The sequence below is a fragment of the Cnephaeus nilssonii genome (genome assembly GCF_951640355.1).
Source record: "Cnephaeus nilssonii genome assembly, chromosome: 7".
NCBI classification, from domain to species: Eukaryota; Metazoa; Chordata; class Mammalia; order Chiroptera; family Vespertilionidae; genus Cnephaeus; species Cnephaeus nilssonii.
In genome coordinates this window covers 85488791-85502511 of record NC_137078.1, presented here as the reverse complement: position 1 = coordinate 85502511, position 13721 = coordinate 85488791, and the positions used below count along the sequence as shown (strand labels likewise).

The 13721-nt window shown below is 41.6% G+C and overlaps 1 protein-coding gene across 11 annotated transcripts in view; it reads left to right on the top strand.

Annotated features, from left to right (window-relative positions):
- The window catches only part of EPB41 (erythrocyte membrane protein band 4.1), a 162525-nt gene that overhangs the window by 137442 nt on the left and 11362 nt on the right, over positions 1-13721 (top strand). For 7 of the 11 annotated variants that reach the window (XM_079776694.1, XM_079776687.1, XM_079776691.1 and 4 more), the window contains 2 exons: positions 10526-10975; positions 12190-12318. In XM_079776694.1, the coding sequence (XP_079632820.1) occupies positions 10526-10975; positions 12190-12318 (579 nt within the window). The remainder of the gene's footprint in view (positions 1-10525; positions 10976-12189; positions 12319-13721) is intronic. The other 4 variants (XM_079776693.1, XM_079776692.1, XM_079776684.1 and 1 more) reach the window with 1 other exon arrangement.

The window sequence follows — 13721 nt, the reverse complement described above, 5'->3', positions numbered from 1 at the left end:
ACTTAGTCCCCAAATGAAAATGTGGTGGAAGTTCCAGTGACTTAAGGAGAAGGTTGGAATTTGTGATGCCCTAATGCTTTATAAAAAAGTAGGCATTTAAAATGGTTCTCTAAGATTGGGAAACCACTAATGAATTGATTTATTAATACGGGACTCCTTTTATCTTGCCTTAAACCCCCCAGGTTGAGTCACACAGAATCTCCCAGAAACTGAAATTGGATCTCTTTCAGTCAGTAGGAACCAGAAGTTGAGAATGAGAGATGAGGCCTTGCCTGTTTGTGAGACAGAAGGTCTCAGGGCTTTTGATTGGCCCCCGTGGAGATAATCTGGTTGCAGTATTAAAATCATTCAATAAAAAAGAATTGAATTTTTTAGAAGAAAATAGTAGTTTCCTTTTTATTGGGGCTATTTAGGTAGATCAATAGTTTACATTCCTGTTAATTAAACCAAGCCTCAATCACAAGATCAGAAGAAAATTAGGTTGGTATCCAAAAGCAAACAAGCCAAAAACACTATCATCAAAACAAATGACATTTTGTAACTCTAATATAATTATTTCTTCTTCATCAAAGAAAGTATTGTTGGTATTCTGTACTTGAGTCCCTAAGTGTATTTATGTAAATGTGAAACTCTTATTGTTTGGAATATAGGGTTTGAGACTATTAAAGATGGTGTTGGTTCAGTAAGGTAGCCAGGGTATTTATGCAGTTTAGTGAAAGAATTTGTATTTTGGTCTGGTTGGACTATGCAAGTTCTTTCTGCAATTATCATTTGTTTCTTCTCAGTTTAGTCAATTAGATAAAATAAAATGTTACTTTAGCATGTTAATAGCTCTCCCTTAAAGTTTGTCTTGTATAATTTCAACAAGAAAGCCCATATTTATTAATTTATTTATAATGTCTGTTTGAACATGCATATATAAGAAGATAAAATTTTCACAGATATTGTAAAGATAGAGCTTTGACAACATTGAATAGAATATGAGGGAAAGCTTTTTTTGGAAATGTAAACAGGTAGTGATTCCAAGGCCCTCATTAGAAGTTAGCTTTATAACGGACATGACTGTTTTCTTCTTTCTCTCAAAATTTTCTCTCAGCTGTCTAATTCTGCTTGTTTTGGACTCAGTAACATTGCTGACTGGTTTATTTCTGTGCTTATCCTATATAATAAAAGCCTAATATGCAAATTGTCCCCTTAGGCGGTCGGTTGTTCGACCAGGAGACTGGGAGTTCAACCGCTCGCTATGACATGTGCTGACCACCAGGGGGCAGCACGGAACATGGTGGGCGTCGGTGACGTGCTGTGCGACCTCTTGCCAGCTACTTGGGAACAGAGGTGCAGTGAGAATGCGGGGTGTCCATCGAGCTCGCTCTCACTCCCCCTGCTACCCTCCCCTGGGACGCCAGGGCTCACACACAGGGGAAGCACCCGCACGGCCTCTTTCAGGTGAGCCGGGCCCACAGGAGTCGGTCTGCGAAGCCGGCAGGGGGAGAGCCCGCTACCCGCCCAGCTTCTATGCAACGCCGCTGGGTGGCCCAGAGGCCCACGCTGCACCCTGGCCTGCAGCGTCTGGCTGCGCTCACCACATCTCCGTGTGGGTACTTGGGCACCGTGACTCAGGCGGAGGGGGATGTGCAGGACCCCGGGGCCCAGGTGCTGCCCAGGGCCCAGAGGTAAACTGGGACCTGCCCTTCCACACCAGACGCTCGCGCTTCAATCGCCAGCCAGGCCTAGGGACCATACTCGTGCATGAATTTCATGCACCGGGTTTCTAGTAACATTATAATTCTGGAGAATGCACAGAAACATAACAAGATGCTGTAATTAAACACAGAGACCAGCTCTGATAAAAGTTTGTCTTTTCCCCAAGGTTCCACCATTGCCACAACCACCACTTGGCCCTGAGTTTATTATGTAAAGACTAGAGGCCCAGTGCATGATTGAATCATGCACGTGTAGGGTCCCCTACACGCTTTCGCTTTCGATCGCGGGGGAGCTGGGTGCCTGTCCGCTGGTGCACCAGGCCTTTCGGAAGCCTCCGGCGCGGCGGAGGCTTCTGAAAGGCCTGGTGCCGGAGCAGACAGGCACCCAGTTCCCCCGCTTTTGATGGTCCACGGCGGGACATGAGCTCGCTGCCCCATAGGCCCCTTCTGTGCCGCAGCACAGCCATGGCGCAGGCGCTGGCCCAATCGGCTACCCCGGCCACCCCGAGTCCCGCCCCCTGCACCTCCCGCTGGCCCAATCGTGGGCGTAGCGGAGTGATGGTAATTTGCATATTACCATTTTATTAGGTAGGATATTTAACTGCCATTTGTACATATTGTCGGTATCCTCATTTAACTAAATCTATCCTGGAGATTGGATTACTGCTTTCTCTCTGATTTACCCCCAAATCACCTAATAGGTTTCTCTTTTGAAATGACAATGAAACATTGTCTGCTGAATTTGGTCAATTCATTCTGATGTCTCATACCTGACTTTAATAAAACAAGATGTCAGCAAGATAGATAGATAGATAGATAGATAGATAGATAGATAGATAGATAGATAGATAAACCATTCTGATGTGAAGAATGATAGTGTTGATCTATAATATCACTAATCTAGAGTTATTGTTCAGATCAAGTTTGGGGATCTTTAAGATTTTATATTCATCGTTGCTATCATGACTTTGCCAAGAGAGTAATAATTTTCTTTTAGTGTCTTCACTGCTGCAAAAGCAGGTATCTAATAAGAACATTTATTTAGGGATTAAATCACAGTTACAACCATATTTTTATTCACATTCCTGAGAATATCCCTGCCATCTCTAAATCAGAAACATTAAGCAAAACATAAATTGTTTACCAGACTCTTCAGGTTTTATAGATCACATCATTATGAAACCAGATACAAAAGTTTGCATAAGGAAAGAATGTAGTAACATTTTTTAAAATAAGTCATGCGTATTTGTTTTAGGAAGGTTAGAAAAAAACAACACAAAGAAAGAAATGAAATTATTTGCAGTCCTGCCACTAGTGGTATTTAAGTATAACATACCTTAAGGTCTTTTTCATGTGTATAATTATACACATAAGAAAATATTTTCAAATGGATAAGAAATGAAACATCACATTATCGAGAGGAGGGTTTGGTCTTTGAAGTTAGCATTTTTGCCTTCTTTCCTTATTCCAGCATCTAATCATGTCCTAGATGAAAGCACTTCCTCGAAATCACATGGCCGTGTTGGCAGTGATACTACTGTTGTTCGCTTCATTCTTATCTGCCTACCCAGGACCTTAATATATAGAAACATAAAAATGAGGCACCACCAGGCTCTTGTCTTTCTTCTAACAGAGAAAGGGTTTGTTTTTGTATTGTTCCCCAAAAGTAAAGTTGATCTTCACTAAACAGGGACAAGTGATCACATGTGTGGGGCAGAAATCACTACATAGGCCTTCCAGAAAAAAACATATGGCTCTTGCTTATGTAGCAAAATTAGAAAGGTTTTCAGGATGTATTTTCATTGTGACGCTAATAGGATAAGATAGTTTTGTAAGCACAACTGCAGTTGTACTAATAGTCTCTTCAACTATATAAATCCTTTACTTCAAGGAAGGCTTTATATATTCTGTGTGGTTTTCTTTTTTCTTTTTTTTTCTTTTTTACTGGAAAAGAAACACACACACAAAACTCTGGATTGCATTTAATGAAATGGCTGTAAAACAAACATATCCTGCTCTTACTGATATTTAGAATATCTAATAAGGCAAGGGAGAGGTAATTTATAACTCCCCAAAGTACACACATACATGGAGTTGGATAATCCTGAGATATATCTCTTTGAATAAATAGTTTTCAAGAGATATCTATAAAAAAAAAATCCCCTGTCCCCCCACCAAAGAAAGTATTGAATTATCATACATAGTGGGAACTATTGACTTTTTAAGTAAAATTAAGAATTTTCCATCAATAGTGTTCCTACTCAATTAAATACTTATCTAACATTCTTCCTCCTCATGTTTTTGAAACCAACTAGATAGCCTTGTAGTACTTTATACAAGCAGCTGGTCTTTCTATTTTAGCATCTTTCTTCTTGTAGATACCCCATCAGTCCAGATAAACAACATCTGAATTAACACCTTTGAATCATATTAAGTCTCAATTTTGTCTGTCATTGTGGATGATTCAGATGCAGTCATATATTTATTCATGTCCCTGAGAAGTTCCCTTCAAAGTTTCCAGACCACTTTGGTATTTGCAATTGTTCAGAGTTTTATATAACCCTTGCTGATGGTCATAGCCAAAAGCACATTGTCAGTTAAAATTTCCTGATGTTATATTCCAAATTTTGAGTGTTTTATGTCGTAGAGGTTTTATATATTTTTTTGCCTCAATCTTTTCTTCTGGCTTTTCAGCCTTCTCCATTGATTGATTGATCTTTCTATCTATCTATATATTTATTTATTTAAATGTAATTTGTTTTATTTTTTCCTTTACCATTTATCCTCTCTATGCTCTCTTCCACCTCTAGCTCCCGCAACCCCACAATCACCACACTGTTGTCCATGTCCACGAGTCCTCTCTCTCTCTTTTTTTTTGCTCAATTTTTTTTTTTGCCTGTCTATTCTAAGTAAAATGTTGAATGTAACTAATGAAAAATGCATGTTTAGGGGAAAAAGGGAACATATATAGTACTTTCAACAATAAAGATTTAAAAATAAGATATTTAGGTTTTTTATCTTTGATTTTACTTGTTTTCAGTTGTCTGTGTATGTGCTTACTGTGCTGTTTTAGTGGTTATAGGATAAAGTGCACTTGTGAAGCAAATGTGGGGCCAACAGAAGGTGATTTTCCAGTTGTATGTGACATGCGGCATTTGAAGGGACTGTACATCTTAGAACAATCACAGTTTCCTCCAAACCAGATTTCATTTCTATTATTGTTTTACATGCCAAACCCCAAAGTGCATTGGGCTTGAATCTCTGAATGATGTGGACCCATTAGAAGACTGTTTTGATGGTCACAAATTGTAGTGGCTGAAAACATTCTTAAGCTGATTATCTTTTTGAAAAATGAAAGTTTTAGCCCTGGCTGGTTTGGCTCAGTGGATAGAGCATTGGCTTTCGGAGTGAAGGGTCCCAGGTTCAATTCCAACCAAAGGCACATGCCCAGGTTGCAGGCTCGATCCCCAGTAGGGGGTGTGCAAGAGGCAGCCAGTCAATGATTCTCTCTCATCATTAATGTTTCTATCTCTCGCTCCCTCTCCCTTCCTCTCTGAAATCAATAAAAAGTATATTTTAACAAAATGAAAGTTCTCCAAAGAAAAAACGGGAACAAATAATTATGATCGAAATGTGTGTGGTTCCTTGGAAATGCTGCACTTTTTGTATTTTCTATCATTGTGGTGCAGTTTGAACGAATGTGTACATCAGAGGTCTTCGTGTTTGCATCTTAAAATTAGGTAATGACCTCATCTTTTAAGCTTGAATTCATTTTTAAAAAACAGGTTTTTATTGATTTTTTTAGAGAGAGAGGAAGGGAGAAGGATAGATAGAAACATCAATGAGAGAATATCAATCGGCTGCCCCCTGCACATCCCATACTGGAGATTGAGCCCAAAACCCGGCATGTACCTTCACTGGGAACCGAACCAATAACCTCTTGGTTTATGGGTCAGTGCTCAACCACTGAGCCACAACAGCCAGACTCATTTTTAATTTTAACTTTATACAATGTGTAGAGAGTTCCCTGTTCTCTCCATTTAGAAATATAAGCAATATAAATCTTTAATTTTGTAAGTAAATTTTATCCTTATGATGTAACTCTATCCTATCCTTAAAACATTTAATATAAACCCTTTATGTGCAGAAAAAGAAAGAAAAGAATAGTGTTGGCCACTAAAATCAGACTCTGATAAGCAGACTTTGGCTAACCTTTGCATTTCTCAAAAGTGTAGTCAGGTTTGATGGATTTATCCTTTGGTCCTACTTAAAATGCTTTCTGGTGCCATGAGAAGAAATGGACTTTAGAAGCAGAGACTGATTTGAGTTTAAATCCTAGCTCCATCACTTACTAGTTCTAAGTTGCTTAACCTCTCCATCTCTTCACCTAGAAAATAGAGATAGTGACTTACCTCATAGTGAGCTGAAAAATTAAATGAGGAAACATGTTTAAGTGACTAGCACAGTACCTGGCACATGGTGAACATGTAATAATGTTAGTTTTCCTCTTATTTTACTGATGTAGGAGATAAAATGCTAGACTAGACAATAGGTCATATTTTATGTTCTTTCTAAACATACCTTTTCAGTTTTTGCATAGCACAAGGCGAACCAGAAGTCTCAAGTATGGATATTGTATACTTTCAACAAGTTTTTACTTAACATATATTAGGTGCTAAAAACTGTACAAGAGAGTACATAGTAACATAGCTAAGTAACATAGTAAGTGCTTATCCCTCCAAGGAGCTCATAGTCTAATAGAAAAGACTAATGACTAAATCATTAATGACAGAGTACAATGGGATCAAAAGAGGAATGGTATCTAAACATACTCTAGGCAGCCAGGGGGAAACGTTCAGAAGAACTGACCCTTGAGCTGAGCATGGACTTCCAGGCAGATGGAACGATATTGACAGTATTTACAAATGCACAGAGGCAAAAGAAAGCATGCTCTGTTCTAGAAACTGCAGATAATTTTGAATTAATGGAGAGAAGGATGTGTGTGGAGGTGTAGCAGGGTGAAGCTCAAGAGAGAGGTAGGAGTCATATTTTCAAGTATTTTCTGTCTTACTGAAGGGTCTGGACTTTAACCAGAAGGCAATGAAGAACCACTGAAGGGTTTTAAACTGAAAAATGGAATTTTCAATGTTTCTTTTTTAGAAATAACACTTTAGCAGAAGAATAGAGTGTATATTTAAGGAAGGTTTGAGATAAGAAAGAAGGTAAGAAGAAAACTGTTTAATGTACGAGTAGTAAGCCAGGTGAGGCGTTATAAGAGCCTGAATGAAGATAGTAAGTGTGGGGATCGAAACAAGCAGGTAGGTGAGGGAGATATTAAAGTGGAAGAGAAATGACTTGCTGACATAATCTATGGGAGGTGGTGGTGAGTGTAAGAAAGGCATTGAGGATGGTTCTCAGGGTTCTGGCATGGAGGACTGGGTGAATGATGGCGCTATCTACCAGCATAATAGGAATGATGGAGGAGGTTGGGGTGACAGGTCCAGATGGCAGCAGAGATGAGTTTAATTTGGGGCATATTGCATTCCATATGCCGGGGAGGATGTCCAGTAAGTCGTTGGCTGTGTTGTCCAAGAGATCTGGACAACCGAGCCAACTGGAGAGGTGGATTTGACCTTATGTGAGAATGCTGTAAGTGGCAATTTAGCTCAACTGCTATCAGTTTTCCTTTCCTTCCAATGACTAACACATATTAGGTGATCGGTAAATATTTGTTGAATTGATATTACTGTGGCTACAGCTTTTACCCTTGGTCTCCCCTGTCTATATTTTGAAAAAATTATTGATCTATCTAATTTTATTCAGCAGTAGGCAACATTGGGCCAGGTGGTGCTGGCCTACACAATGTTTAATTCACAAATGGCTTCTTGATGACAGACCACCTCTTATCACTTGAGTAGACTGATATAAAATTGTCTCTTACTTGACTGATTATCTTGGGTATTTTCCTGGTTATTAATTAGCCTTCTCAGTTGTAAATGTGTGTGTGTGTGTGTGTGTGTGTGTGTGTGTGTGTATGTGTATGTGTATACATACATATATGCATATATATATGGAAAAGCCATGAAGTTCCTCTCCATGTGAATAGGTTTGGATGTGCCATTCACAGAGCTAGCATGTAGCAATTTGAGAAAGCCTATTGGTTTATTATCAGCTAATCTATTTTTTGATTTCTCTATATAAGCTTGTGTAACCCAAAAGAAATGGTAAGATAAGTGCCTTAGAAAATACAATCTATAATAATAAAAGTGTAATATGCTAATTAGACTGGACATCCTTCCAGACAAAGCCGCAGCAGGCGGGGGCCAAGGCAGAGGCGGCAGAGACTCCTGGCCATGGCGGCGGTGGGTGGGGGCTGGGGCCAAGGCCCTTGCATGAATTTCGTGCATCAGACCTCTAGTCTATAGATATAAAAGCCTAAGCGACCTGCCGACTGGCCAGTAACTATGATGCGCACTGACCACCAGGGGGCAGATGCTCAGCGCAGGAGCAGAAACCACAGGCATGGAAACATGGAACAGACTGATGAATCTCAGAAGGAAGGGGGTAGTGGGGAGGGTGGGAAGAGATTAACCAAAGATCTTATATGCATACTAGAGGCCTGGTGCATGGATTTGTGCATTAGTGGGGTCCCTCAGCCTGGCCTGCAGGGATGGGGCCAAAACCAGCTCTCTGGCATCCCTCGAGGGGTCCCAGATTGCAAGAGCGCAGGCCAGGCCGAGGGACCCCACCGATGCACAAATGCACCAGTCCTCTAGTATGTTTATAATATTACAAATTCATTCTAGTGTCCCCAGGCCCTAGCATATTATAAGTGCTCTGATAATGTTGATTGGATTAAGTGAATCTATATGATACTTTAGATTTTACAAAGTGCTTTCATTTAGATTATTGTATTTGATCCTCAGAACCCTATAAGTCAAATTGAGAATTATCCTCATTTTGAGTATGATGAAATCATATACCCTTAGCAAGATATTTTTTTTAAAATATATTTTATTGATTTTTTACAGAGAGGAAGAGAGAGGGATAGAGAGCTAGAAACATCGATGAGAGAGAAACATCGACCAGCTGCCTCCTGCACACCCCCTACCGGGGATGTGCCCGCAACCAATGTACATGCCCTTGACCGGAATCGAACCTGGGACCTTTCAGTCCGCAGGCCGACGCTCTATCCACTGAGCCAAACCGGTTTCGGCTTTAGCAAGATATTTTATGTATCTCTGTTATATCTGCTGACAGGGATAATTTCCATGGTCATTTCTCAATTCCATTTTTTAATGTCCTTAGTCAATTTATAATGTCAGTGAAAGACCTGCCTAATCGAAATTGTGATGCTCCTGTTTCAAGATGGCTTAGAAGAGCCCTGGCTGGTTTGGCTCAGTGGATAGAGCGTCGGCCTGCGGACTGAAGGGTCCTGGGTTCGATTACGGTCAAGGGCACATGCCCAGGTTGCGGGCTCAATCCCCAGGAGGGGGCATGCAGGAGGCAGCCGATCAATGATTCTCTCTCATCATTGATGTTTCTATCTTTTTCTCCCTCTCCCTGTCTGATATCAATAAAATAAAAAAAAAAGATGGCTTAGAAGAAAACTGGCCTCAAGTTCTTGGTACACTGCCTCTTTTCTTGCCTTAACAGAGTGCTGGTTTATGTTCATCACAATATCACAATGTAGGCTTGTTTACAAGTAAAGGAGCAGCAGGGATGTGGGTACTAAAATGTGTAAGCTGGTCCAAGCATATGTCATTTACTTCAGAAACACCTTCTTAAGAGAGCCTGTCTGTGATTCAGTTCCTATGTGGTATGTAATATGGTAAATTGCCCTTACTAGATTTTCAGGCCCAAATGGCATATTTACAGCTTTCTGTTGAGTACTTGAATATGTTACTTCCCATGACATTTGGCTTCTGCTAGATAGTTCGTTTTTCAGATGACTTGTTCTTTTCTTACTAGTGTGAACTCCTTCTCTTCCACCTTCAGCGCCTTTCTTTAAACTTTAGGAATAGGTCTATCTATTGTGGCATTTTCTTCTCATCCACATTCTCTTGAAAGTACTTATTTTAGATCTGTTTTCCTGTGATGTGAGATGTTTAGCCTCAGAGGGAACTGTGTTTCCAGGATTCATTTCCCTTAGGGGTTGCAGATGTTAGTCATTCATCTGTGAAGAAATGACCTCAGCTGCTGGGTCACTTTTATTTTGTTTACAAAGAAATGTTTCACTACTTTTGATATTACATTGAATTCATGGCAATAATTGGATTAAGCCTGTGCCAGATGAACTCAACTTTTATATCGCTGCCAACGAAAGTCTAGATTTCAGCTTCTGCATTAGATGCTAGTATGATGATACATATGGCTTGGAGATATGAAACATTTTTCAACTTGATCAGGCTCCTCAAGTTGAAACATAAAGAATATGTTTTGATTGACTCTTAAGTTGCATTGTTCCCTGTGTCTAGTAATGAGTTGGGTGTTTAGGAATAGCAAAGTAACTCATTTAAGTATGAGAGTATGTTATACAGGAAAGACCAAAATAATACAAAGTGCTTGGTACAGGGCAAGAGACATCGAAATTACTTCTCAGATTAACAGAGTTCTAGAAACATAACCAAAATATGGCTGGAACTGCTTAAGCTGCTTAATTCTTCCTTTGACTACCTCACGAGCTAAGATTATTAGTTTATATTAGTATTAATATTAATATTTTTGAGGCCTCTTAAAAATCATTGTTGATTCTCAGCGTTTACTATATTCCCCATTTATTCCTAATCTTCTTGCTTTTGTATGTGTTCATTCATTTGTAGAATATAAATGGCATTCGCACAGAGGAGGCGGCTGCCGTGACAAAGGGGCCATCTACCAACCCTGACTCTGAATGGGAGGGCCCCAAGCATTCAGTAATTCCTAGTAAGAGCCAAATGACCACCCCCGCGGAGTCTTCACAAAGCTTTGACTTTGGCTCCCTCTCCATAAGCAGCAAGGAAACAGAAGAGAAGGAGCAGGGGGCTGCTGGCCATCTTGCTATTAAGGAAATGCCAAGAGGCCCAAGTGGGGAATGTATAGCAGTGGAGGAACAGGCCAGTGCCTTAAAGCTCTCAGTATCACCAGCTTCCTCTCAGCTGCAACTTGGTGAAACAGAGGCAGAGAGTAGTGAAGAACATGTTACACCAGGAGAGCCACTTGGAAAGCAAAATGGATCATTTCCTGACTCTTGTGTGGGTAACCAGTTCCCCACCCTCATTCGAAGTTTCCAGGTAGTAACTGATTTAATGATGCAGGTCTAATGACTCACTTTGGGAGAGGGCCAGAATCTGTTCTGTAGAGGAGGTGGACGTGGTGGTGGTGGTGGTGGTGGTGGTGGTGATGGTGATGGTGATGAGGGTAGTAGTCTGTCTGCTTTTCTCAAAATCACAGAATAAAATTGAAGCCCTTGATGACTATAAAGAAATTTAGTCAGAGGAATTAACTCCATGAAATGCTTTAACAAGACTCTTGAGGGTAAACTCCAGCTGTTTGCCTTTATGAAGCTGGTGTGTGTTTCTCTTTTCCTTACTCAAGTGTGGGCAATGTAAAGAGATGAATTTCTGAGACTTATATGATGAGGAACCAACAGTGTTCTGAGACCATGCTCAAAAAATTCAAATGTTCCTAATTAGAAGGGATAACTGATTTTATTATGAGATTTCAGGCTCCCAAAATTCATTTATGTATTGTAGCCACACTGTACAGCCCACCACTCCCACTGACCCCACTCACAGGGGCTTCCATGCTCCTAGGCACTAATCTCCTATGCTAAGGTGGGTGGCCACATAACTGAATCACAATCAAATGGTAGTTGTAGGGTGATTTATAGTCTTGGGGCAGGTGAACTGATGGACAAGAAGCCTTTGATAATCCACTAATGTTCATTCTTCTGAAATTCTGAGATTAATCACCAGGTGGTGGTACAAGTGATTATTTTCTTTCCCGTTTTCCAAATATTGTTTCTTCTCAATCACTTCAAAGTGAATGTCTGACATTGATTTGAAAGAAGTTAATGAATTCCAGGGTAATGCATTGCAATGCCACTGCTATTTCATGTACCACTTGAACTTAGTGGAAGAAATGTGGCTGATTTTTTTTAATGGTATGGTTACAAGGACAACAAAAGTGACTGCTATTTGGCAAATAGTTTTATTGTCAAATTCTGAAGGTCAGTCTGAAGTGTTTTATATCACCAGCCATAATTGCCTGATCTTATAGCTTTCCATTAAGCATATGAAAGTGATTGCAGTAATGCTGTTCTTTAATATCCCTCATGATTTGACACCTTGTCAGAGCTACTTTGGAGTAGTGTCCAAGTCTTGGGCAGAGATTGAGCTAGCCTTTTGCTTGATTAGAGCTATCACTTTGATCAGATCAATGTCAGAAGATTAATTCTCCACAGCCTTCAGAAGATTCCGGTAACTGTGTCTTTACTGCTTCACAGCCTCCCCTGGTGAAGACTCAGACCGTCACCATCTCGGACACGGCCAATGCTGTGAAAAGTGAGATCCCAACCAAAGACGTCCCTATTGTCCACACTGAGACCAAGACCATCACCTACGAGGCTGCTCAGGTAGGACATGGTTTATGTCTCAGATCAAAGGCTGGAATAAGCGCAATAAATAACCTTTGTTCACGTGGTTTCTAATTGTTTACTCCAGTTAACACTAGGCTTTTCTGGGGCCGTTCTTTTTAGAAGAGATCACTGATCTAAGAATGAACTGACATACTTTATAAAATCAAAATTGTCTTGGATCTGATTGCTTATATCCACCCTATTCACTTAGGGAAGGCAGTCTAGTGTAATGGTTAAGAACATGAGGTTTGGGACAAACAAACCTGAGTTCAGGTCCTGGCTTCTCCACCTATTAACTTAAGCAAATAACAGAATATCTCTGAACCTTGCTGCCCCGCCCCACCCCCTCCTCCAGTCCACATGATGTTAGTGCCTGCATCTACCTCATGACTTTGTTAGGAAGATTATATAAAGCACTAGAGGCCCGGTGCACGAAATTCGTGCACGGCGGGGCAGGGGGCGGCGGCGGGGGGGGTGTTGTCCCTCAGCCCAGCCTGCAGTCTCTCCAATCTGGGACCCCTCAAGGGACCTTCATTTTTTCCTTCAAGAGTGTGGTGGAAAAACCCTAGATCACCTTCTTGGATTCTTATAACCCAAATTACCAAGAACACTGTAAGTGGTGGCCTACAGGGAGCTTAGCCAATGAGTTGTCAGAAAAGGTATTTACTCTCAAACTGGTTTGGCTCAGTAGATAGACCGTGGGCCTGCAGACTGAAGGGTCCCAGGTTTGATTCCTGTTAAGGGCATGTACCTTGGTTGGAGGCACATCCCCAGTGAGGAGCGTGCAGGAGGCAGCTAATGGATGTTTCTCTCTCATTGATATTTCCGACTGTCTATCCCTCTCCCCTCTTCTCTGTAAAAAAAAATCAATAATTTTTTTTTAAAAAAAGGTGTATCCTCTGCAGCTCATGCAGCCACTGGGTTGTGTCCACTGGGCTAGGGGTGTGTCCCTGCCACCCGGTGGTGGCTTCCAGGGTCTCCGCACACCCCAGAGGCCAGCAGCCATCCCCCTGTGGAGGGTGCTAGGCTGGGGGCGTGGACACAAACCGCCATTTGGTGCTGGAGCTTGGAAAGCCTCTGGGGCGGGGCGGGAACATCCCTGTCTCCAAATGCCCCAAGGCGAGCAGCCAGCCTGACCATGGGCCTCAGACTCAGGGCATGCAGGGACCCTAGGCAGCACGCAGCAGTGGCCACCAGGGTCTCGGCACACACCAGACGCCAGTAGCCAGCCCCTCGGTCCTGGGCGCCTGGCTGGGGGCGTGGCCCCAAACTGCTGCTTTGGGTGGGAGCCTTTGCAAGCTGCTGGGGGCGGGGCGGGAACGCGGGGATGTTCCCGCCCCACCAGGTGGCTTGGCGCCTACACCCATAGGCTTCGAGTGGCCAGGGGGCGTTCTGGGACC